The 26,669-nt window shown below is 42.6% G+C and overlaps 1 protein-coding gene across 1 annotated transcript in view; it reads left to right on the top strand.

Annotated features, from left to right (window-relative positions):
* EPHA4 (EPH receptor A4) overlaps positions 1 to 26,669 on the top strand; it is a 102,273-nt gene that overhangs the window by 44,598 nt on the left and 31,006 nt on the right. Inside the window, exon 4 of the mRNA XM_009703856.1 lies at positions 13,396 to 13,734. Within this exon, the coding sequence (XP_009702158.1) occupies positions 13,396 to 13,734 (339 nt within the window). The remainder of the gene's footprint in view (positions 1 to 13,395; positions 13,735 to 26,669) is intronic.

The following is a 26,669-nucleotide window of genomic DNA, read 5'->3' as shown; positions in this document are numbered from 1 at the left end:
CTGTGCTTGCTAATATCCCCTCTTTGAGGTCTGCCTTAGCAGCGTTTGAATGTTGCTGCAATGGTGGTGGTACCTGCACAGGCACAAAATGCAACCCTACGTGCATGATGCACCTCTGCGCTGTGCAAGGGGCTCCTGGGGGGCTGCTCGTTTGCTGTGCTCCCCACACTGAGTAGCCTTCTGCCTAGGCATTGAGGCAAGTGACGGAAAGCGTTTAAAGGGCCTCTGCTGAAGGAAGCCCCTCCGGAAGAAGCTCTCTGTTTGTCTGCCTTTCCTGACAAGATGTGGAGACAGAAGGGAGCGTAAACATCAAAGGTTCTTTCAGATGGATTCAGACTCTAATCAGTTCTTGCCAGTTGGTTAAACCAGGTGACAAACCCAATTCCCTTGTGCTGACAGCCATAATAATCAGGCACCTTCTTTGTTCATTATGCTCTCTTTAACCCTGGTATTCTCATTCAGCCCTGCATTTAGTAATCGCTCAGTGTGACGGTGCACTAATGAAGAAATAAAACACAGTATCTGAGATCCATTCTTCTAGCAAAAAGATAGACTCTGCTCCACTGGCTTGTAAAATCAGGTTTCTGTTCACTTGGAGAACTATTAGACCAGGTGAATAAAAGTAACATTGGGTAATTTGGAGAGAACACCTGGAATGGACTGTGGATTGATCCTTTCTTTATTATTTCTAAACACTTCTTAAGATGAAGAATTTCAGCCTTCTTAGGGTGTGTTTTTGTAAAGCTTTGACCCTTGGCTATTGATTTCCTTTAGTAATAAACTGGCTGGCCTCGTCACTTATCTCGCCTGCTAGGTTGGGGGAGGAAGACCGTTAGGACTTTCCATTAGCCTGATTGTGCTGGCGAATGAAAGGGAATTGGAGAATTCCCCTTCCTTTTCCTTTCTTGCAATTCCTATGGTAAGTAATAAAAGCAACACCTACTTCCTGATGCGCTGGTCAGGAGAGGTGCTCCAGATTTTTCTCCTTCCATAACGCCACTCTCTGACATCTTCATCTGCTGTTGAGTTGTAAAAACTGTGCCTAGCCTTCAGGTAAGCCAGGCGTGCAGTCTAAACAAGTAACTCAAACTCTGGTTTTAGTATTCTGCTCTATTTTAGCTCTGCTAAGGTGAGTAGTTCTCTCTGGCTTAAAGCTTGTACAAGTGAGAGCAGAATGTGGTGGGACGTGAGTGTAGGAGACGGTGGAGTGGGCTGTGTCGGAAGGCCAGGCATAGACACCCTGACATGCACGTGTTTACTGATGCATCTTTTCCCTCAAGCTTGCCTCATGGGGATAATCATCAACGTGTCTGTCACCACTGAGGAGCAGAGCCGCCCTGGATCTGCTGCTTTGACCTAACTTGGGAATTTAGACTTTCAGCTCTGAAGCACAGTGGGCTTGTCAGCTGTGTGCTTGGGCATGGAGATGGTACGATTGACCTGTAATACGCTTGAGCACAGACTGTGGAAAACACAGACGCCTTTCCCTTTCGGAAGCATCGCAAAAATAATGTTACGGCAATCATTCAGACCTTCGTTATATTTCAGTACTTGCTGAAAGGATAGGTCTTTCATAAGGTTAGCAATCTAATGGAGAATAAATTGCCTTACCAACACACAAATCCATGAGGCTGGAAAACAATCAGTCTCAATCACGGTCCTCATCCCTGAATTTCCTTCTCCATGAGGACATACTCTGTGAATTGCAGCCTGGCGCAGGCAGGTGCAGTTCCCACCCAAGTTAATGGGTGGTGGTCCTGTGTCCGCACTGTTAATGAGTTGGCTTCTCTAACTGTTTCTTAACAAACAATGCTCACATTATGAGTGAGAACGGGATGGTTTTGTATTGTCTATATTGTCTGTTCAATTCAGATTATTAATGATTTTTAATTGGGAGCCCTTTACAAAAGAGAGATTACCAGCATAGACTGTCCAACTTGAAATCTGTCTCAGTAAATGACCCTGAATAATTTAGTCTGTGGTGCCACCCAAACAGTGACTGATTGATTGATACTTTGGCGTGGCCTGAAATATTCCTAAAATGGTTGCGTTTAAGACAGTTTATACCGGAGAAGCTTAGAGATAATGAGAGCAAATTTAGTGAGATGCAAGAGAAAAGTGCCTGCTTTAAAAGGGCTTTCTCCAGTTTAGGTTATCAAGAAATCGAAGAGCCTGACTTCAAACAGCAAACATCACTTACTTGTCTTTACATTCGCCTCTTCTAATTGAATTTAGTGCAGTGCTGTATTTCCTCCAGAAAGTATATTGTTTTTAAATTACCATTTCAGTGCTATTACTCAAGGCTCCTGCTTCTAATGCTTTCTGACAGTTATCAGCATAATGAACCATAATGAAATGATGAGCAATCTACAGTGGAAACTCAACGTGGATTCCACTAGAGCTGTGTGACTGTTGTTAAAATTTGAATGCACATTAAAATAACACTGTCCTTATTTGTTTCCAAGGTCAAGGCTTTAAAAAAGATCCTAAAGGTCTAAACACTTCAATTTTGTAAATGTTGCAGTCTAATATATGCCCTTAATGCAATCTTGTGTTGCATTTAATATATCTCAGAGATAAATATTTGACCTGCATTTTCAAAAAAGAGTGAATTTACCTACCTAATAACTGTGCTTGCAAATGAGTAATTACACAGGAGCTGATTATTTGAGCATATGCTTATTATGGTTGCTTAGACTTCTAAATAAACAAATGTGCTCTTTTTCCTTTGACTTAACTTGTGCCTCTTCTAAATTTCCAGACAGACGCTGATTATCACTAGCTTTTAGAAAAATAAGAAAGCAGGGTACAACGCGCGGTCATGCTGGCTAGTATGTTGTAGATATCTTTGCACTGACTTTGCCATGCTTCCTCCCTGGGGTTTGCACACTTGTTCTGGCAGTTACTTCAGTCTAACCTCTGCTGTTGGAGCCTGTCCTCTGTAAGATGAAGTACATGCCAATACAGCCTCTGATCTTCAGAAGTTAAATTTATGACATAATCATTCTTCCATGTCTTTATATATGTCCGTACCTTAAGTAAATTATTTTGTTCTTAAAACATCATATAAGGTTGTTCATTATGTAAACAGTATGTCAAAATGCCTGTTAAGGTGCAGTATGGCAGTTGCAAGAGCAGAGAGGGAACAGTGGGCAGGCAGTATAGAGAGAATGATTTTTCTTCTCCACATAAGCTGGGAAAATAGACCATCCGTTCCTGCATTGCTGCCAGACTGAGAGAAAAAGATTGTGAGTGATGGGAATCTCAAAGGAGAAGGCTGTCTCCCCTTGTCTGTGGTGACGGGCTGAAGGCATTGAGAAAACGTTGAATAAGAAGGGGAGTGGTTATGGCTTGAAGAGAAGAGACAGGAGTAATTTGACAATGTGTGTTTATAATCAGTAGACTTAAAACCATCACTCCTTTAAATACAGCAACTGTTTATTAGCTGTCTTCTGATTTTCTGGTCAGAGCCTTAAATTAACAGGGACATTTACTCAATTAAGTGGGGGCTTTGATTTGGTTAGTCGGGACCCAGTTCTGTAGAGTCATTGAAGTAAATTAGAGGGCTAACAGAATAAGAAATTCAGCAGTTGGGCCAATGACAGAACAACTTATTTTTCTTGTTGAATTTCTTTCCTGTCAGGCTGTCAGATAACTTTCTGATAACCACAGTGGAATTCTTTTTATTTTGAAAGAGTGAGTGAACACAGGTGGTGGTGTCTGCAGCACAGCATATTAGAGTAGATGTGATAACGTGTCTTAGCATAGGTGGCAATGCAAAATGTTCTTATATGGGGTTTTTGGAAGAGAAACCCAGAGCCCGCAGATATGCCACCTGCAAACATCCGTTTTCCCACATCTCTGCCAGTGGTAACTGGACCTCTTTGCTTAAGTCCCTTAGCCTGGAGAGAAGAGGAAATCTCTATTGGATTGTTCTTCAGGTGAAAGGAACAAAGCCTATTGTGAAGCTGGTAACCAGGGTTCTTTTGGCAAGTAAATAGGAAATCGTACATGCCAGTAAAATGGGCATTTTATCATTGGCACTGATCCATGATCCCTAGCTTGGCAGATCTCCCACTGAAGTCAAAGGAGTCTTGCCCGAGTAAATAAATTAAGAATTGTTTACCAAATCATTTGCCTTATTAAAACCCAGTTGTAATGCTAACCATGCACAGAAAGGAGAAGGGGGTGGAAACAGAACAGATGACTGATATTTCAAGTGGCTGCCACATCTTGTGGGTTGTTGACTTTGGTCTCACCAGTTGCAAAAACACATAATCTATAATGATAAATGGTCAAGAATAGCCAGACAGACAAGAAGCGAGGGTTGTCTGAACTGTCAGTGCTTGTGTAAATTAGCCCACAGCAACAGACCTGTCCACAACTGCTGAAAGAAGCAATTAGTGGCAGCAACATATACAACTGTCACAGGAAAGTGTGGGCGTTATTTCTAAGCCTAAACTTACACAGCCCAGGTGTTTACTCTTCGTTGTAACTTGTCTTTCAGATGGTTAAAGATCAACAACAAAGGCTTATCTGAAGGGCTTCACAGCTCACATGCTGAAACATTATTGACAGCTCCACAGTTGTACAGGTTTAATGAAGCTTTATGAGACGCAAAGCGGAGGCCAAAGTGCTTTTTCTTGAAGGCTGTGCCTGGCATCGCTTTGCCAGACATTTTAGTGAGGGAACTTAAAGAGTTTAAAGTCATTGATTATTTAATTACTTTCTTTGCATCCACTCTGAAAATAGTAAACTCTCTATTTCACACTCAGCCCTGCCTCTAGGGAGATGAATTTTAGGATCATGATCAAGTTAAAGAGTATTGATTAGAATTGTTAAAGGCTATCCGTACAAGAGCGGCATCACGAGGCTTTATTGAGAGAGTAGCAGCATGGTCACGTTGGTGAGGCTGGCGGCATGACTCAATGCCGTAGCAGAGTCGTACTGCCTCTTGTTGCCTGAGCTAGCCCCTTCAAAGGTACTCGATGTACTTCCAGTGACATTTCATCCCTCTCTGTAGATATGCTCCAAAGATCTTTGGAGCTGCCCATTGTATGGATCTTTTCTTTTTTACACCTCTTTATTTGTTCTCTTTATTCTTGCTGTGTTGTACACAAAGGCTGGCTTTCAGATCTGTTATAGCACATGTGCTAAACTTTTCACCACTTCTGATAGTGCATTTCTAGTTAGGTTTTCTTGCTATTAGACAGTTGGATGCTTACTCCCAGATGCCTACTGCTCCTGTAACTTATCAAAGACTTAACTGCTGCTCTGTAGTATAGCCAAGGCCAAGTTGCCGATTCAAAACAGGCTAGTTCATACTAGGCTCCCTTTAAATGATGGTGAGTCATAGCAACTTTCCCTGTTGTATGCATCTTGTTTATTATGTAGCAAATCAGCTCAAGATTTCTGAATACCCTGAGTTTTCTTTGAAATCACCAGAGATGAAGAAGGACAGCGTCTCTGGAGCAGGCTTATAAAGAGGATCCTTTTGTCAGTCCTGATGCAAAGCCCATTGAAGCCTGCTGGTCTGCCTGATCAACTTTGATTAACAAACACCCATAGTTGGCACTCTGCTGCGTTTAACAGTATGTTTACAGGGTTTTCTCAGTTTGAGGGTGAAGTTAGAAAGCTTCGACCTGCAGCAGGTTATCGTATTATTTTTACTGTTTGTTAGAATAATTTTTAATCCTTGTGAAGCTAAGGTGTACTTTTTCAGCCTCCAAAAAGGGAGGTGATACTTTTTTCAAGGAGAGTGTGGGAATGGTTAAAGAAGATTAAAGTCTTTTCTACATGCTTGAGGTTTTCTGATGTCTGGTGGGAATTGCCAGCGAAGCTTCCTTCCGATTTCACACTGTCAGGCAAACGCAGACCAAATGCAGGGTGACAACCCACTTGAAAATAATTATCCATTGCCTTGGCTGCAGAGACATCCGTTACCTGGTAAAGAAATGTGCTTTTACACACATACATACACAGACTGAGCAAATTATTTTTTAAATCATTTTTTCTTTCCAGGGCTCAAAAGCTTCATCCTACTTGTTACTCAATCACATACGTACCGTTTGAAAGCATCTTTCTTTTAAAGGAGGATACATTTTAAATGCACTGATCTGGTGTCTGACAGGATGCTCATAACGAAGGCTTGCCTTCTTGAGGCTGTATATTTGAAATATCTCTATTAGCTCTCCCATGGAGAGCATGGGTTTCAGCTTGCGTTTTCAATAGATCTTCTCCTACTGATAGATCTTTCAAGGTAATAAATATTAACCATACCATAGGTTAGTAGTAGACAGATGTGGTTACAGTCCAAATACTGATAATATCAGATTAGTCCTTAATGGGTAATGTTGCTGCCAAAATAATCTGCTGCCACCGTTAGTGGCTGAGGACTAAGCTGGCACAAAAAAAGGAGCTCCTGATAAGAATCCCTCTGCCAGGGGACAGACTGTGACAGAGGGGTGCGGGCAGGTGGCTGTTCCTGGTTAGAGGGAGCTTTATTTTGGGTGCCATCAGTGTGGGTTTCTCATAAGTGTTAAATTAACTTTGAAGGCATTAAGTGTCAGAACTCTGTGCTGAGATGCTTTTTGGTTTGCTTTGTGATGGGTTTGTTTTTCAACCTAAGAAAAGAGTATATAATGGCTACTTAGGTCTGATAAAATTGGCCAAACCAAAGCCCAGAACTTTATCTTCAGTGCTTTGTCCACAGGACCTCTGAGAAAAGAAAAAAGAATTTTTTTTACTCGCCTATAGCTTTGGTGAACAAAAGCTGTTTGCCCAAAATTTGGAGCTGGTGGTTGTCTAAAAGTGGGATTCTGGCATCCTGTCAACCTGGGGCAGCAGAGAACCAAGCTGCAGGGTCCTCCTTATTTTTTGTCATTTTATGGGACAACAAAGTCACTCAGGAGTTGTTTTGCTGGGAATCATTTCTTTCTCTTCTCCTTTCACTGTTCTTTAACTCACGCCTCCTAACCATACACTGTTGCTGAACTAAATTAACTGGTTTAGTGAAGACAGTATTCTCTATGTCAAACAAGTCTGTCTGGTCCAGTTGTAGAAAACTGTAATTGAATTTACTGCATACACCCACAGACACTTTCAGAGAAGCACCTTGCTGGGCAGATCAGTAATAAAAAAGTAAGATGTAAAACCAGGGATATTAAAACCTTTGTCATAACCGTTTAAATGCAGTTCCCCAGCACAGTGCACTTACAGTTCTACCTTCAGATCCCAGGGTTAGTTTCCAGAGGTATTTTTCAGTTGTGTAGATTGGTTGGGTTTACAGCTGTAGGGAGAAAGGGTGGGCTGACTTGGTTGGGTCTGTCTGCATGCTTGACAAATTGTGCCTGTCTGTCTGTCTCACTGGAGTCCATCGAGCTCCAGGAGCCCAGCTACAGCACATTCTTTGACATGGTTTGTAGTATATGGTGTTTGTCGGGGGAGGGACTCTCTTCTTTCGACTCATGGCTTCGTGGTAGTGCTGAACTTGCAGTCCTGGTGCACCTGGTTAGACCCCATCCTCGGGCAAGCTGAGGGTCCTCATGTCCCTACTTTCCCTTTGGCATGCATGAAGGGCTGGGAGCGACTGATCCCTGAGGGCAGCAGAAGTATTCTCTCAGTTGCAGCTAATCGTCTGTGTGTTATTTGCCTTTGAAATCCTTCATTGTGTTCAGGGTAGACTTTCTTTTCCTTGGCAGAACGATTTTGCCAGTTCCACTAGGTTGAACCTCCTGCACTTGTACTGTTATCCTCTGGTGGCAGGAAGAAAGGGGTTTTGGGATGACTTCCTCAGTAGGATGGTATCCAAACAACAGGCAAACAACCTGGTGATGGTTGAGCCAACAACCTCTGATGGTCCCTCGGTGTGTAGGGCAGCTGATTTAAATGCAAAATATTATTCTTCTTGCAAACAAACAGTTTACTGAAATGTCATTATGCCCAGTGTTAATCTGCAGCCTGCTTCACTTCTCAGCCATGGCTCCTTGCCATCTGCGCCCCACAGTTGTTGCTTCAGTCTCGGGTAGCAAGTTCATTACTGGGTCTTCTCTGTAGAAGCTGTATGTGAGTCACTTCAGTGCTTGGACCAGACTTCATCCCTGATGTGAATCACAGAGGCTCCTAACTATGCCCACAGAGACCTATAAGCCACAGAGACCTATAAGCCACAGAGACCTGGCACAGAGGTAATGTAGCACACGGAGATGTCCTGTAGTCTGGAAGGTAGGAGGGAGCCCATCAGGTGTTGATATGTGCCCTTGCATTGGTTTTCCTCAGGCCTTTATCAGTCTTGCAGTGGCATGCGGGAGGCTTCTGACTGGAGAGGGACTTGAGTGTTTTGTAGGAAGGGAGCGAGAGAAATATTGATGAAAAGTTAAAATGCAGCCTGGTGTTGTAGTAAGAGTGCTAAAATACATCAGTCCTTTTAGTACAAGTAATGCTCATGCTATTAACCCCTTAAAAGCTCTAGTTTTCCTGAATGCTCATTTGACATAGGATGCAACATTGTCCTTCAGACAGACAGATCTGTCTATCTGTGGGTGAAAGAGGCAGATCTAATGGCTATAGCTTATTGCGGCAAGAGAAAACCAAACAATCTGCATTGCCCAATACATTTAAGTAAATCTAATAGAAGGGTTGAGGAAGATAGCAAGATTAGCTTGACAAGGATTATTTGTTGCTAAACAGATTCCTTAGTGTTTCCCTCAGCCCTGACACACACAATGAACTGCTCCACCCAGGGCCTTTCCATTTGCTTCATGGCTCAGTTGATTTTGATGGGTTTATTGTGAAGCAAGATTTATGGAGCCCCAGGAAGGAATAAAATTAAAAACTTCCGTTCCCTATGTTCCCACAGAGGAGTCCCCCGTGTCCTCTCATGGTGCTGGTAAATGGGCTGGGTGAGGGATGCGGCTTTCAGGCCCTGTGATCAAACTGTGTCCTCTTTGCAGTCCCTGACCGGAGAAGTGCGAGCGGCTCTGCACAGGTTCTGTTGTCTTGGACAGGGAAAGCAAGAGCACCTGGCTTCCTAACATCATAAAATGAACTTTAAAATTAGTTGTTTTTCAAAATAAAAATGTCTAGATTTAAATTTTTTTTTTCTGTAGGAACCATCACATTTTTAAGCTCTTCTGGGCAGCGCGGCAGTATTAGCTCCATGCTTCCAGAGTGCTGAATGGCTCATGCAATAGCATGCTTCCGTAAGCAGGAATTTTAAGAAAAATGCTGTAAATCGTGGGACTCGGGACAAAATCACAGACATTGGCACCAGTTTCAGAGGCACAGCTCCCTGTCTCCCCTCTCATCTGCCCCGTAGCTAGATTCTTTTGCCGGAGGACAGAGGGTTTGTGTGAGGGCGGTGGTCTGGCCGGCAGGATGCTGTCCTTGCAGAATCCTGCTGGCTGGGTTCATCTGGAAACTGCACTGCCACTTCCAGCCTGCCGCGGCCCTGAAAGGGTTTTGGTCTCATCTAGCGGCAGTGGCTCTGTTGTCAGAAACAAAGCAAACTCTGATCACCATTGAAGGAGCAGATACGCCCTGTGTTTCAACATCTGAAACCAGGCCCATCAATCTGGAGCCATTCCCCACTCCCAGTGCCAACAGCTCCATTGATGACTGTGCTCCAGAAAGAAAAGAAATTGCTTTTCCCCTCACTGTAATGTCAGCCCACCATTTGGAGACTCCCCCGCATCTTCCTTTTCGTGCTGGAGGTGGTGCACTCATCTCTGTGACCTGCAAGCATCTGCTTCCCTGGTTTTCCGCTTCATCGCATCTCTGTTTAGACACTGCAATGCCCTGTCCCACATACTAATTACTGACTTTTTGCTTCTGAGGAGCTTGATTCATTCTGGCACATTTTCCCACGTGAAACTGGACCTAGAGCCTTGGAAAAGATCTTAATGGACATCAGACTAAGTCTGAGTTTAACCCCAAACTGGCTGCTATATCTGAGCTAAAAGGCACATCTTTCAGGTCGTAACTGTGGCAGTATGAACCTTCCTCGTGTGGAGCGTGTTGCTTCAGGAATATCCCCCTCAAACGAGGGCAGCCCTGGCAGAGACAGGTGTTGCTCAGGGGAGGGGAGGTGTTCGTGTGGGCACCACCTTATCTTGGCTCTCCTGGCTGCGCTCCAAGTCGATGCTCTCACTTGTGTGATTGCAGCAAGTGAAAGCTCTGTAGGAAAACACCTTTTGCTTTTTCTCCCTGTAAAGCTCTTGCCTTTTCTCACAGGAGCAGTTTCTGTTGAGGGTTTGCTGCTGCCAGGTACTGAACAGCTCTGGGAGGACAGACATCCTCAGCTCCCGCTGGCTTCGGCAGCTGCCCTGGCGAGGTCAGACCTTCGCTGCGCAGCATGGACTTAGGCTTCCAGTCTACTGAGGCTGCTGCTTTCCTCCAGAGGCTTTTGTTTGTTCTCCTGCCTCCTTGACAGTGTGGAGGGACAAATGCTGTCACCCTGTGCACCTGCCTGCCCTGAAGAGAGCCCTGGTGTGAGGCGGTTTGGGGAGTTTTGGGGTAGCTGGGGTTTAGATCAGTTCCCGCTCAGCAGTTCCTGCACTGCTGCTTGAGTTCATGATTTCAGGAGTGTCTTCCACCTCATTGCACTCGGAGTATATTTTTGAAAAGGAGGGTCGTGTATTTGCAGGCTAAGCAGAGACAGCTTTCTCCTGCCCAGGGAAGCTGACAAACCCAGTTTTGGGGGAAGGAGAGCTGGTTGCGGGGCAGAGGCACTGGGCTGAGACTTGGGAAAGTTGTGACCGATGCCCAGATGTGCAAGGCACGTCTTGTGTGCCCTTGTCATCTCACCACATCTCTCTCTACCTCAGTTTCCACGTGATGAACAGAGATTAAAACCAGTTTCTTTCCCTTTTCTTTCTCAGCTAGCTTCTAAGCATTTTTGGAGCAGGGAACATGTCTTACTGTGTTAGTAGCTGATCTCTGAGTAAAAGGGTTTTGTCCTTAGGAGTCCTAAATGCTGCCAGCATATAAATAAAAGTCATGAATGGCAGCGTGGTGGTGCAGCAGGCAGGAGGGCTCCCCGTCGCAGGGGCTGGCCTGAGCTCTCTCTTCTTCTTGCAGTAATTCTACCTGTCAGCCCCGATTAACTCAGAGACTGTTTCAAAGGTTTGGCAGGAAGGGAGGATTTCCCTTTTTTCAAAATGAGTGTATTAATTTTGTGTTTCTGAACTGAGCAAAGAGAAACAGTCCTTGCTCAGCTACTCTTGCAGCAGAGGGCTTTCATTTAGACACTGAAAATAAGTAGATACATTTGACCTCTCTAATTTAAGGGTCTTTTCTTAACCTATCTCCCTCTTCTAAACGAAAAGTCCTGTCTCCTGTTGAACATGTGTTACATCCTGGTGGCTTCAAGCACAGACCCAAGGACATGATGCAGCCCTCAAAACCTTATCCTCCACAGTGTGCTCAGGTCTCAGGCTTCCTTTTAGATGCACCTGGTGAATTGAGGCAACCAGAATTAATCTTCACCATAGTCACCTCTTAACAGCTTAACCTCTTCACTGCGACACTTGAGTCACTTTGTAATTCCAGCAGAATTTCACCATAACGTATTTGGTTCCCATCTTAACCTGATGGGTTTTGTACCTTTGGCATATGAGAGATTATGATTGATTGATTTATACACCTAATCAAACTATTGCTGCCGGCTGATTCTTTTTTTTTTTCCAGTTTCATAACATTTGACAAATAACAGGAGTGGAAAAACTTTCTCTTTCCCTTCCTTTTCCGCCAGGAGATCTGGTTGAACTTTTTTTGAATTCCAACCATCAAATATGCTTTGATAAAATTTAAGAAGCTTTCACAAGCTCTCCTGTGTCTTGAATAAAAATTGAATTTGTGACTTTCTATGAAATAATTTCCAGTATTTTTCTGGTAATAATTTTTGTAGTTAAAGCTCTAATGATGAGGTAATTACTAAGGACTGCTATTTTTACTGTATTCCAGTTTGGATCATTACATTTTGCAAGCTTTGTTCTCAGTCTCTGTTTCATTTCTGTTTGATACAGTATTTACCTTATGTCCTGTCCCAAAGCAGTGTGTGTGTAGTCAGAGCATCCTTGTGCTCTACCCCAGAGTAGGCTGCCTTTTGATGATCAGTGAAGCTTTTTGTGATGTACAACATATACCCGTCTGTTTCATGGGGTTGCTCTGAATCATCCTTGTTAAATTTAAGGGTACAGAAAGTGTGTCTCACCTCAACTGTATTGAAATTAGATTAAGAGTCACAGGATTAGCTCTTCTGCATTTTCAATTTGCTTATTGGTTTTGGGCCTGTGGGGATTTAAGCATATAAATAAGATTTCTGCCTGTGTGTTGCTTACAGAGCAGTGCTGGAGGCAGCTTGTCCAGTCGGGCAGAACCGACCGTTACAGTCCCAGCGGGTTGCTGAAGGTGCCAGGAGGAGCTGCCTCCTGCGGGCTCTGCTCCGCTCCGCTCCTGCTGCCCCTTCCCTGCACCCAGCGCTGCCCCGCTCCTGCCCAGGGAGGTCCTCCCCAGCCTGCCGTCGGCTCTGTCCCCGTATCCCATAGTCCCCGTGTTGGGAACTGTTTGGCAGCATCTTTACAAGTCTTAAAGTCTCCTGTCCCTGTGGTGCAAGAGGTGACCTTGTGTCTCTGATTCAGCCTTATTTCCAAGCTTTCTGTATGGTCTCTTGCTCCTGACCAGTTTCCTTGTATCAGCTCTTCTTTCAGCTGCTCACCATATTTTCCTCCCCAATTCTTTCACATTCTCCAGTGCTCCATTGTAACCTTTATTCTCCCTCCTTCAAAGCCTTAGTTCTGTGTCCAGCTTTCTACTAAAATCTCCTTCCTGCATCCCAAAGTGTCACGTCCAGCTCCCTGCTTGATGAGCTTCAGCGTTCACTGAATGCAATCTGACATTAACTTGTCTGGAAAATACTGCACTTCTATTCTTAAGAAAAAAATAATTGGGAGATCAACAATTTCAATGAGAGTCTGCTTGTAGGTAATGGGGGACCTTGAAAATCACACGTGAAGCAGGAGATTGTGCATTTGGTGCTTTGCTCGGGAGATCATGGAAAAATGAATGTAAAAGATGTAAATTTCAAGTTTTTCATAACAAGTATAAATAGTGAAAGTGAAAAAAACCCCACTCTGGTTTTATTGCAATGCTGGGCTTTCAGGCTTATTTAGAGCTGGAAAATACTGTTAATTCATCAGATGAAGAGATCAAAGTTTGACTTACCAGTTAATTTTTCACCTTCATTGAGAACACAGAGAAGTAAAATTCTGTGTGGTCTCCGCTGTCCTGGACTTAACTGGGAGTTGCACAAGCCCAGAATCACCCAGGACCCTAAGTCTGAACGTACTGTGTAAGGTTTTTCCAGTTACTAAACACATATGGCCTTTTTCTTTCTAGGCCCTCCATCTGCTCCCCAGAACCTGATTTCCAACGTCAACGAGACATCGGTGAACTTGGAGTGGAGCCCCCCCCAGAACAAAGGTGGCCGGGAAGACATCTCCTACAACGTGGTATGCAAGAGGTGCGGTGCCGGCGACCTCAGCCGCTGCCGGTCCTGTGGCAGCGGTGTGCACTTCAGCCCCCAGCAGAACGGCTTGAGAACCACCAAAGTCTCCATTACTGACCTCCTGGCACACACTAACTACACCTTTGAAGTCTGGGCGGTGAATGGAGTGTCCAAGCAAAATCCCAGCCAGGACCAAGCCGTGTCAGTCACTGTGACAACTAACCAAGCAGGTAGGAACCTGAACACAAATTCTCTTCCTCTCTCTTCTGCCTGTTCTTTAGGAAAGCTGTGATTTCCATTACATTTAGCATTAGCAAATGAATGAAAGGAGCCCTAAGCTGCGTAACTGGGTCAAACCCTTATTTTCTGGTTATTTATATGGATAGTTTAAATTCTTTAGAGCTAGAAAAACAGAGGAGCGTTTGACTCCGGTAGCTGGGAGCGGAGCTGTGCTGCAGCACGGCGGGAGGACGCTGGGAGGCATTCGGCAGAAGCACCTGGCCCGCGCCCCCAGCCACTCGGCCCTTTGGGGGGGAGACCCTGCACAGGGACAGGGGCCTGGCCTTGGTGTTCACAGAGGGCAACATACGTGCTGGGGGAGCGCAGGGCTGTGCTCTGCCCGCTTCCAAAAAGGGCTGCCTAAGATTCAGAAGGAGGAATGAGCTGGTGCTCGCTTGCCTGCTCGCTCTCTCTCCCCTCCTGCAAAGTCAATTAGATTCTGTCCCATTGTTAAATAAATCCCTCCTTAACCTGCTGCTAACAACGTTTCAATTGATCAGAGCCGGCATTACTTTAGAAAGCCTGTATGAGCTTTCACCTTCATGCTGGCTGATTTTTGCATTTCACTCATCTGGGAGAGTTAAATACTATTTCTGTTTATACCTGATTATTTCAGATGCCCTAGGCAGTTGTACTTTTTTCAGTCCCCTGTGCTTGACCTAGTAAAGGCTGCCGCAGCAGATTGCAGTTTAGTTTTGATGATTGTTTGTATGATTTTTTTTTAAATGTAATTACATGAAAACATTTCATGTTTGCTGCTAGCTAGGGTTTCGAGTACAGGGTTCCAGTTGAATTTTTAATTTAATGCACAAAATTATATATATTTGAATATGACACTATTCTATATGCAAATTAGATATCCAGACTGTCAGACTGGCTACAAGACCGTCAAACCTGTTATCTAATTGCTCACAGCACTGATTGCCTTCAAGTCCCACAGATGTTGCAGGCATTCGGCACCTTAGAGCATAACTTACAGGGTTATCGTTTATCGTTAGAGTTACGGTGTATGGGACAATATTAATATTATGTATTTTGATAGTACTGGACTATATAAGTATTTTGATAGTACTGGACTATATAAGTATTTTGAATTCTGTTTCCTAGTAGATGTGTGTGAAAAATAGGTATGCACAGTCTAAATCTACAAATTTTAGCTCTAATCCAGAACACTTCAGCATTAACAGTGAGAGATACATTCAGTTTTGCAGTGACAGTTACAAGCAAAATTGTCAAGTCCACGCTGAAGCTCCTTTGAAAATCTGGTCCAGTGTTTTTTGCTCTTTACACATATAGTTGACAGCATCCCTTTTAAATTACGATTCAAAAATTCAAACTATCGCTTTGCCTAGTGAAAAGAAGACTAACAGAGAACAGGGGCTATTACAGAGTCTTGGGAGAAAGCTGCGGGAGAACGCTGTCATACACTATATGAAGAGCAAAGGTTGAGAACAGCAGCAGGGACAGTGTTTTTGTGCTATGAATGCCTAGCAAAGAGAGTATTTCTGACTGATTTTGGCATGTGTAAGGATTAGTGGATGCATATATGCATGAATAAGTGAGTGGGATCCATCTACCGTGTGAAAATTCTACCATCTTATGCTTTAATATGCAAACCAAAATCTGATTGAATATGCAAATAAGAATTGATTTTGTTTATTATCCATGAGTAGCAGTTCTTCACATCAGGAAATTTGTGTTTTTGCCAACATTACTAATTTTGAACCATGCCCAGTCTATCAAATGCTTCAAAGGGCCGGAGAAAACTACTGGTACAAATGAAAATTAACTCCAAGGTGCCAGCTTTCTCCCGTTCTTCATACGACTTTGCGTGTTCTGCTGCATAGAAGATCTAAATAGAAATGTGTGGCCTAAACCTACAGATCTCAACTGAGATAAATAGTCCTTACATATGCAAATAATCCCATTGATTTCAGTGAAATTGCTTGCTTGAGTAAAGGTTTGCAAAGTTGGACCCTTGGGTTTTACAAGCACTGATCTGTTTAATCATTGTAAATGTGTGTCTGGGGTGCATTAAAGTTCTTGAGTCACTAATTTTCTTTCACTATATTTCATTATAAAGAAATCATGTCATGATAAAGCACTGCCACAGGCTTGGTTTTGATCTTGCTCCTTTCTTACACTAATGTAAAGCTACCTTGGTTTCTTTGCAGCAATTTCTAAATTCAGATTAGAGCCAAGCTCTTCCTTTAATAATTTCCCTGTTTTGCTAATAAAAATGAAACTACCAACACTGAAAATCTGTAAACAACTTTATTGTTCTTGCTATCTATGCTTGTGCTTTCCAACATTTGATAGAAAAAAAAAGATTGTTAATGTGGTTCTTTAGTCCTTTAGATATGAGCAGTGCTTTGGGAAATTTGCTGGAATTGTTTTCAAGGGGTGCATCTTGGAGTTAAATTCAGTAGGGATGATAAGTAGCAAGGGACCAGGAAATCCTTCCTCTTAACAGCAGTCTCAAATTGACCTTCCAAATATGCAACCATACAATCTGAAGAAAATATACAGAAATTTTAGAACACAGTTTTTAATGTCAGAATCAGAAATCCAGATATTTGTATGCTTGCTTGCATTGGTTCCAGCCCCTATAGAAGGTATGCATTTGAAGACAGACAGAAAACAATGAGAAATCAGTTACTGGTATATTCAGCACAAAATTGAAGCAATGTGTTGCAGTGACATAAAAGGTGCAGTTGAAAGGCACAGGTGTTTTTTTGTTTGCTTTTGCCATTTTGCTCCTGGAGATAATGAAATGAGGCAGCTTACTTTCCCTGTTTGTTTAGAAACTCTATTCATTTACTGTAGAAAAATGTTTAAATGAAAATAAGCTTTTGCCATTCAAAGTAGGATCAAAAAGCATTTGAAAAAGTATTTTTCCTGCTTCCTTTGAAAAGGTCCTGGGTTTTATAGCTTTTTATTTAAAGAGAGAAGCTAAATTTCAGGCTTTGAACCAAGTAAAAATTTCTGTCTGCTAGTGAAATATTTCAATGTTGTGACATTTTAGGAATTTTGAATGGTGAATTCAGCTTGCTATTCTACATGTTTAGTATAATAATTTTTTTTATTTTTTTGAGATGGGAACCGCCACTCTTTTCCCATATAAGATTAAAAGGAAATTAAAAAAGCAAAGGATAGAACACTGAGCTGTTGAAATTTGGAGCCAGCGCCCTTAGCACAATGAGTACTGGGAAATGCTGGTATTAAGGGTCTCCACCAGCAGTGGTGACTTTTGCAGCTTTCTGTTTTTGATCAAATGAAATCAGCACTTTGTCCATCTTTTAAAAATGTGAAATGACTTGTGGAAGAGATGCAAACCAGCAATTCTCATGCGATGCTGCTAGGAGAAGCTAATTTCAATGAGAAACTCTACCAGGCAGTTGACTGAATAGCTCAAAAATCTCTGGACCCTTTTTTTTCTGCTAAGGATAATGCTGCGAAGCCATTCAAAATTAAAAGTAAATCTCTCAATAAAGAGACCTTGTTCACAGCAAGAAGGGAAGCTTTTGTTTTTTTTGAAGAAGCACTGAACAGTTTATATTTTTATTAACGATTACAGCCGAGCTGTTTAAGTCTCCAGCCTGACAGCCAGGTTCACAGCTGAGTTTGTCCGTGTTAGTGTCTGAGGGGGCAGCACTGCAAGGACAAGGTTTTGCACGGATGCTAAAGGCGTTTGTAAGGCAGGGGAGCAGTGAGGGCGGTGGGGAGACCCCACACAAGCTCTAAATGAGATTTAAAATCCAAACTCATTATGCTGCTTGCTTTGCTCCCTTCTTTTTGTTTGCATTTCATGAGGTATGGGTGTCCTCCTTGCTCCTTTGCTCGTTGGAGTTAAAACGGTTGATATTTTTGAATAAACAAACTGCCTGGTGATTTGTTACCTTGTAGGTTACCTTGGGCTCAGTGTTTCCTTAAGTGGACCAGCAGAGCTAGACGGAGGCAGGATGTGCCAATTAGGATGAAAATGCAGTATAAATAAACTAACTTACTCTTTCTTCCATTCCATCAGACTGGATGTTTTCCAGCTGCCTGTGCTCAGGATCAAGAACTGATCTTTCTTACGAATATCTCAGGCTCTCTGTCCCGTTTTTTCCTCTTTCTGTTCTCGCTCCTCTCCCTGACTCCTTTGTCTCTGCGATCCCCCACACCTTGCCTGTCTAGCTGTCTGTTCGCCTGTCTCAAAGCTGCTTCATCTCGGAGGCAGAGCAGTGTGGCTGGCTGTGCTGCAGTCCTTCCTCCCCCTGTTTTGTATGCTCCCTCGGTCCCTCACCGTCACTCAGTGCCCTGCGGTTGTTCGCTATCCATTTCCAGGCAGGAACTAAAATGGGTCATGGTCCCACCAGGACTTGAGCACCACTGAGAAGACTCCTGTGAATCGAGTATTCTTCTGGGACAGGCTGCAGTTGTGGTAACCAAACTGTGATGAACCCTAAATATTGACATTCAGTGCAGGGAAGGAAAATGTCAACTGTTAGTCAGTTTTATTTAGCCTTTAGCTTTGTTTGTTGTTTATGTTCTTAATTCCATTACTAAAAGGAAAAAAAACAACTGAAAGATACTGATATCCTTTGAGAATGATTGTGTTTTAAGTTAGAAATGACGGGAGCGGAGGGGGGAAGAAATGGGAGATACTTGCTTCCAGATGACTCACAGGTTCTACTGGACTTTTTGGTAGGGGAATATATATTCCCATTTTGCATTTTGGTGGATCATCTTTGAAAGCCCACGTTTCCTTTCAAATGCTGATTAGCATTCCTCACGTGTTGTACAGAACAGCGCAGAAAATGCATATAAGGTCTTACATTCTGCCAGCGTGGTTTAGCCTGTGCAGAGCTAAATTTGCAGTCAGTAAAAATTCATGGACATACATTGCCCTTGGTCAGTGTGCACTCCTCATATCGACAAAGTAATAGTTGCTCAGGCAGATCAAAAGCAACATATGCCAAGACCAGGAAACCTAAGGTTTTCAGTATTTTCTTTTTAATGTGCTACTTCCCTGGATATTTATAACTTATCTATAAAGAATTGCTCTGTAGTGAAACATCAAAAGACATTGTTAAGTAGATTTGAGTCGCAGAGCTTTCTTTAGGTAACTGCATGAATACCCTTAAACTACAACTGGAAAATAAAATGAACAGATAGTCTGAAGATCGATCGATCCATCTGATTCTCTAAACTCCATCGTGTTCTTTGAGTATAGTCCTGGTTTCAGTATAAATAACAGTAAATCATTTCTGTTCACTGAGACTGAACATAACATTTTTGATTTTGTATGTGGTGATATTTATGTACATATTGAGAATCTTATCGATAGGGAGGTGGTAAAAGAAGTTAATTTTGCTTTCAGAAACAGCAAGGTCTGTAGTTGTTCAGACTGCTGCAGTTTTCTGCTCAGCTCTTGCAAAAATTTTGCCTTTTTTTAATGCAGTCCTGCTGATGAGCAGTTTATTGTTTTGTGGAAACATAATTTTGAAGGGCAGTGTAACCCCAAGGAAGACGTCATCTCCAAATAGCCAGGGAAGGAGCTCTATGAACTTGAAGACAGGATTCATCATACAGTTGTGTCACAGCTTCACAGACCCTCTAAAATAGTGTAAGCTGGCAAAGTAAGTCTTTTCCTGTTCTGACATCACCCTTCAGTAGTGCCTGCTGAGGATGGCGGGAGGGTCATGCAGGTCAGCATCCCTGTCAGGGCTGGTGGGCTTTCCAGTCCAGCTCCCTGCCTGTCTCCCTTGGGTGGTGCGAGGACAGGGTAGTGCTGGTGAGGTCTGAGGTGTTGCGGAGGGCGGCATTAAGGGGCTGGGACAGGCTGTTACTAGGCGAGTGTTTTGGACCAGCTGGAAAGTGTTGAGGTTTGCAGCAAATTGGACAGCCCAATGTAGACGCTGTGAAGGTGGATGAGGTCGTGTCTGCACAAACAGAGGAGTGAGTGGCACTGCAGATGCTGGGCACAGCAGTACCTGGCTGCAGCCTTCCCAGATATCCAGGAGTCAATTCAATTTTTTTATTTTTTTTTTTTTTTTTTTTTTTTTTTTTTTCAAAGTACTTGCTACCAGCATGGTCCCACCCTTTCCAGTTAGTTATTCCCTGCAGCCAAAGGATACAAATAGCCTGTTCCAGGAGTCCTTTTACAGGCGCTCAAACCCGGGAGGAAGCTCGTGCGTGTAGCTGGGTGTGTATAAACAGTCACAGCACCCTGGCCGCCCAGTTCCCCACAAACTTGATTTAAAATAATGTCTTGGCAAACGTCTGGATACATGCCAGATGTCCAGAGCATGGGATGTGTGTGTGATACTCCTAGCTGCTGCATTCTTTTTTCTGCAAAATGTCAGGGTAATGGAGAAGGGGAGTTGCAAAGGGGAGTTTTTATTTTGCTTTAAAGGTGTTTGTACTAAGGATGATGGATCAGCAGTCTCCTTGTTCCTCAAATAGAGCTGTGTCAAGCGTGAATTCAATAGGGTAAGAGATTCAAAACTAGTAAGCAGGGATGTGAAAAAGGGGTGATCGGAGAGCGTGACACTCTGAGTGATTTGTTGCAGCATCTTGCAGAATTCCAGGCTAATTGTATGCAACTTTCGCGTTTTGAATCTAAACTAGTGTGATTTCTAAGGCTTCACATTTATATTTGCTGGACATAAGCAGCGTTCCCCCCCCCGAACACAGATCTTCAAGCAGAAGGGTTGGGACAGGTTGTCAGCTGTTAGGGTTTCACCTGCTGTAATCGGTGAGGTGACCTGCCAGGTTGTGCAGGACAACCACCTGCCTCCCTCTTCCCTCACTTTGTTTCTCCGAGGGAGTGGTGTTTTGGCTTTTGCCATCTGAAGATTTATATCGAAGGGAGTTACCGCGGGGACTTCTCAAGCAAACCAAATAATGTATTTTGGGCAACCACAGACCTTTCAAATATAAACGCGGTGGGAGATCCAGAAAGAAGATAAGTGAACGCAGCGCAAGAAATTTGGGAATTGCATGGAAGCAAGAAATTAGGAATACTTTTGAATGGGCAAATTTCAGTGTTGAGTGTGAGATTTCTTAGAGCTTCAGAGATGTCACGTGTTGACCGCTTCAGATTTCTTCTATGGCACGTTTAATTACGTGTGCAAAATAATATGTCTGAGTAAGGAGCTTCTCGAAGCTGGCAGATGCAAGTGGGAGTTTCTTATTAACGACTCTGTGTTCTTGCACAGGCTTTAACTGATGGTCTTTAATAAATGCGTATTTATAAGCATACGTGCTCCCGTCTTAAAAACAAAACCGGGAAAACTATTGTTGGGAGGGATTAAATTATTATTTTGAGGTAACTACAGCTTTCCACAAAGAAATAATAATTAAAATAACAACTGCCTGCTCGCTGGCAAAGCCGTCTACACCACCCATTTCCATGAATTTGTATTCAAGGTGGGGGATACAAGTCTTGGTCGGAAGGAAAAAAAAAAGCTTTCTAAAGATCCTTAGTAAATAACCAGCTTCAGGGTTCAGCGAACAGCTTAGACAAGTTGCATGCCAGGTAGAGCCAAGAAGTAATTGCGAGATTTAAATAAAAGTTTGGTCACATTTTTAAAAAGATCTCATGGTTTGCTATGGAAAACCGAGGTTAGTTACATATCCTCCTGGGGAAAAGGTGTTTAATTTCAGGACTGGGTAGTGTTGATCATATTTGAGTTATATAAATTTACTTTTAGGAGGCATCAAATTGGATCAAATTCTAGTCTCAGTGATGTTGGTGCAGAGGAAGAGTTACCGAACTGAGAGAGATGAAGATGCAGTCCTGCAGCTTTTATTTGCTCTGGACTATTTAACTGCACATTTCCTTTTGCTGGCAGTGCACTGACATTTCACGTTCGTGAAGCTCGCCGTCCAGTCTGAGCGCTTCCCTTAAACAACTGGCAAGGAAATATTTTCCTGTGGAAGGAGATTTTGCCCAAGAATGATTGTGGCTACCAAATGTTTAGATGGGTTTCTAAATTTTGTAGTTGTTTTTGCAGCTGACTAAATTAATTGGAAAGCAGCCAGAGAGACAGCAGAGTCCGGTCTGTAGTTGAGCAACAATAAAAGGCTTTGGAGAACTTTATCAAAGCTTCCATTAACCCCCTGCTGATGTCCTCAAACAGAATTTTTTTGAGAGAGTGGAAACACAAAAGCTAGGCTGCACAACTGCCCCAGTGTGTCCATTCAAAGGTTTTAAATCCGCACAGTAACTAATTAAAATGCCATGCAGAATAGCACAAATAAACATTGCTGGTCCCTGAAGCCCAAAGTTTCTGCGCTGGCTCATCGTTTGGGAGGCAGGATGCTGAGCTGACCCCATCAGGGTGGGTAAATCAGCTCCCTTTGGTTCAGATCTTCTGTCCTTGTATGAGGAATTGCAAAATGTGTGTGGAGTCCATCCATATGCATGAAATCATACTCCCAGAATGCCATCCCAAGGCAGCCTGTTATTTTTAATATTTTTTTTTGCATAGCGTTGCGTTAAACCATGAGGACTAAATAGAGCTGTGGCATGCTTGCTGGATCTCTATAATCATGTTTGCCAGATTTTGGCGGACATCAAAATGCTAAGCACACGAGTGAATACTGCTCCTTTCATTGAGAAATGTCACTTCAGATTTAGCCCCACGTGTGAACTGGTGTGCAGGGAGCGCTTTATTATTATGGCAGGGCTCCAGTGGGCTTCCCCGCACAAACAAAAGCAGGCAAATGCATAGCCTCTATCTGCATCTACTTGAAGGATTTCATGGCGTCTCCTTAGATTAAGGTAATCTGCCTTCATTACTAAATTCAAGAACCAGAGTCCCAGAACTCTTAATAGTGCACTCTGAGAATGGATTCGCGGTCTCTGAAAGCTGTGATTTGTAAACTGATGATAACAAAATTTGATCGTGGTTTTGAATTTGTTTTTTAAAATGCAGTCTAGAGAGACATAGGAAGCTCGAGCATTAGCATTAGTATTTTATTCCTCTGGTCATTTGTATTTCAACACAACCCCCACCCTCCCCCCCCCGCCTTATGGAAAAGTCCTACTGTTAATTTAAAGGAAACGGTAACTTTTGTCTCACCCTTCTGAAATGTTCCTGCAGAATTTATTAGGATTTTTATCCCTGCTATCAAATTCTATCACCTAGTCTTAAAAAGATGATTGACTGATTCTGATTTTTTATTAAATACTTATACTGTGCCATAAAATCTCTTCGGTTTTGTCTGTATTAAAATCCATTGAAAGTATCCATGGATTATTACAGATAGAAAAACCTTTAAGCTGTAATGTGCTTTGGATATAAATGTCTTTCGATTCCGCAGATTACTGAAGACTAAAAGGAAAGCACTGAAGTTTTTAATTAGCTCTTTATTATTTTTAATTTTCTGTGTGCCATTAAATGGTCTTATCAATAAATAATAGAATAAGACAGTTTTGGCAAAGCAAAATAGGAAGGTATAGTGGGCTGGAAGAGATGTCTCGTGTAGGAATTGAATTTTATGTGGTGTCCATTTATTTTAGCAGACAAATAAAGGTGGAATTGGCAGTGTTAGGTTAATGGTTGGACTTGATCTTAAGTGTCTTTTCCCTTAATGATTCTGTGATCTCAAGACAGCCCACCACAACAGCTCCCTGGGAGGATTGTGCTTGTCTCAGTAACATACTGTGTTCTTTAAATCTGTCCTCCGAATCAGCCTCAATTTATCTTTCTTAGCATAAAAGGGAATGCAGATGGAACGGCTGCAGCCTACCTTGTAGTTTATCAGGATATTGTGCATGCACATAAATAAGACAGAAAGTGACTGGAATACGTAAGTGGCTGAGTGTTAAATCCTGTGGTTTTCAAGCTCCCTGGGCACTCTGGGACAGGGTGGCCAAGGGGAGTCCTGTAGGAGCTGCAGAGATTTGTGAGCTCTCCGCCGTACTTCAGACACGATGTGCAGACCCAGCAGTGCCTTTCCAAGAGCGTTTCAGCTGTTTGCTTTCACTGCTGCCTATGCTGAAGGTTAAAACTGCAATTATGCAAGTAAGTGGGAAGAACTGATTTGAAGAGAGTGGACTGGGCTCAAAGGGAGACTTATTTAGCACTGCTTGTAGATGTGGCATTTGTCTTTAACCAGAGAGTATTTTTATTTATATTTGTTACACAGACAAGCTGTGAACATCACAGATTATAGAGGGACTCCGTAGCATAGGAGTTTCCTAGCTTATTTTCAGTCTGACTGATCCTTAAAGGGAAATTATCAGTTTCATCTGGATCAAATGAGAAGATAATCAAATTTTTGGACCTGTTGATGACAACACTGAACTAAAACCAAACCCATGAACCTTACAGGGAAGAGAGACATTGCACTGAAAAGTGCTTTGCATGCTATTGGAAGAAGAAACAATTTTTGAATTGCAAGTTTTGAATGAAGATTATATTTTTCCTTGCAGTCCCCATCCTGTGCGCTTCTCAGTTCCACCCTGTAAGTACCCTTTGGGGCCTTGGCCTCGGAGGGGTGGAGAGACCTGCCGCAGAGACCTTCTCGTCAGCAGTTGCGACGGGCTCTCAGTGTCCTCCTGTCTCCTGCAAATCTGAGACTGAAAGTGAAGGTCCAGACTTGGAGTATGGACCCATCTATGTGACTGCTAAGCTAATTTGGGATTATTGTTTTCACAGGCTTTTATTTGCCCAGACTGTAGCTCAGTACTCCTCCAGGAAATAAACATGGCTGATTTCTTTGTACAACTCCAAATCTTCGTAACCTCATGAGGTTGATGGGTTTTTTATTATTATTTTTTTTTTTAGGATTGAAATTGTTCAGACTTTGTAATGGCACTTGCATTGCATAGGAAAAAAACTTTACCAATTATCTTTCTGACTGTTTTCCACTGAGGCAGCCTCCTTTAATATTTAATTGCTTATTCCATTTGGGGTTTTTCTAATTGACACAATTTTTAAATGAATAATGCACTAGTTTTCAGTATCCAGCATAAAACCAAAATAATGAAACCCCTTTATAAGTTTAATTATGTGCTTCCTATGATGTAATCAGTTACTGACATCATGAACTAAGATTTTAATTTTAAGGTTTATGTGTTTCAGGAAGCTTAAGACTTCGCCAGTTTGTGCCTCATCACTTTTTTATTTTTCCGAACAGCACACTTCAGGTAGCTTTGCTTTTTGCAGCAACAGTGTGTTCAGAATATAGTTTTCTCTCTTGTTGGGTCTATTAATGATTTTTAATTTCCTGAAGAAATCTGCCTGTGGCAGATGAAGGAAAGGGGACTTAATTCAGTTCCAGAGAGAGGACCTGGTAGAAGACCTCCGAGTGTGTGAGTCAGGTGTGCTGCAGTCCCATTCTCTGTGGTACTTTTCCAAAAGCAGAGAGTATCTTTTTCCCCTGAAGAAGAGAAACTTTGATGGGGAGTATGGCAGGGTGTCTTGCAGCATCCCGGAAGAACTGAGGATCTCCAAGTGCTGTCAGACCAGTGTCCTTCACAAAGTGCTACTAACATGAGCCCAGAAAACCTAAATCTTGGTTCAATCTCAAGAGTTTCTCAACAGCCCAGAGGCAGAGATCGTATCATGTCGAATCTATCTAACCTTTGTACAGAAGGTACTTTACCAGAGTTCCAGCTGAACGCTCTGAATATCAACTATAATTAAAATTTATAGGTTGTTCACTGAAATGTAAATATGTAAATGCAAACCTTCTGCACCAGCCTCTTCGGTGTGATGAAGCTTAAAGTAAATAAAGGTGAAGTTCCTTAAGTTTGATGACTTCGAAACAATTTTTTACTCTCAAGCGTTAAGATGGGAATTGTGATTTTTACTGTTAGGTGAGTCCTGGGTTTTGATTCTTTTGGGTGCAGCAGGCTCAGGAGGGCATGTTTGAGATCCAGCCTGCAGTTAGTGTTGGAGCTGTGTATCACTCTTGAAGTAAAATGGTCGTAATTTTATTATCTTTTCTTCCTCCAAGATTTTTGCCATTTCTGACGCTGGGTGATTGATCTGAGAAACCCAAATGGCAAAGTCTAACTCTCTGCTGTTACTCAGAAGCCAGGATGAGACAATGTGGCCAAATCTATTTATTAAAATAGCAAATGCTGCTTTAGCAAAATGAGTCATAACATTTATTTATTTATTTTGTTTAGAAGATACTTCAGTATTTCCAAAGCATCTAAGTGGCATATAGGGCAGAGGCTTTTATTTGTCTGGATTTCAAAAAGGCTTTTAAGCTGCTCTTTTTACAAGATCTAATATTCTTAATGCTGAAAGTAAGTGACAAAGGAAGTCATTCAGCACATATATCTATCATCTAGACATCCATGTTTCGAGTAAATAAAAAATAACTGCAAGAACCAAGGAGAACAGCATTAGGAGGTGTGTTGTCTTGGGTACCAAATCACACATTTGCCCCATAGTGGGTTAAGCTTTTTGCCATAACTGTTAGGGTAACCACATGCTCAGGTGGCTTGGTGGTAAGTATAGGAAAGGACCAAGGAGCAGAAATGAGGCTTTCTGTTAATAGATATAGACATGAGGCATCAGGTGAGAGCTGTCCTTTGCAATGTGAGACAAAGGGTTGCCCCTTTGGGATGTTAACAGAGCAGGGTCAATATTTTCAATACTGTTTTGTGGGTTGTTGATAGGCTATTGTAAGTGGTTCAAAAGCTGCACACAGGGAGTGGTTTGCAAGGCACAGGTACAGTAGGTTATTTCATTGGTCCTGTACAATTTAAGAACAGCTCTACCCCCCTTCTCTGTTGACTCATGAAGTGTATGCAGACATGTCTGAACTCCTCTGACTGTGGGCAAGAGAATTGGAAAATGGGAGGAGGAGTAGCTGGATGGTTTCATGACTTGAGGGAGGGCTTAGAGAATGGGACAGTGGTCTCATTTGGAGG

Source organism: Cariama cristata, unplaced genomic scaffold, assembly GCF_000690535.1.
Source record: "Cariama cristata isolate BGI_N322 unplaced genomic scaffold, ASM69053v1 scaffold8197, whole genome shotgun sequence".
NCBI lineage: Eukaryota > Metazoa > Chordata > Aves > Cariamiformes > Cariamidae > Cariama > Cariama cristata.
The sequence above is the reverse complement of the archived record's forward strand: the minus strand, read 5'-3'. Positions and strand labels throughout refer to the sequence as shown.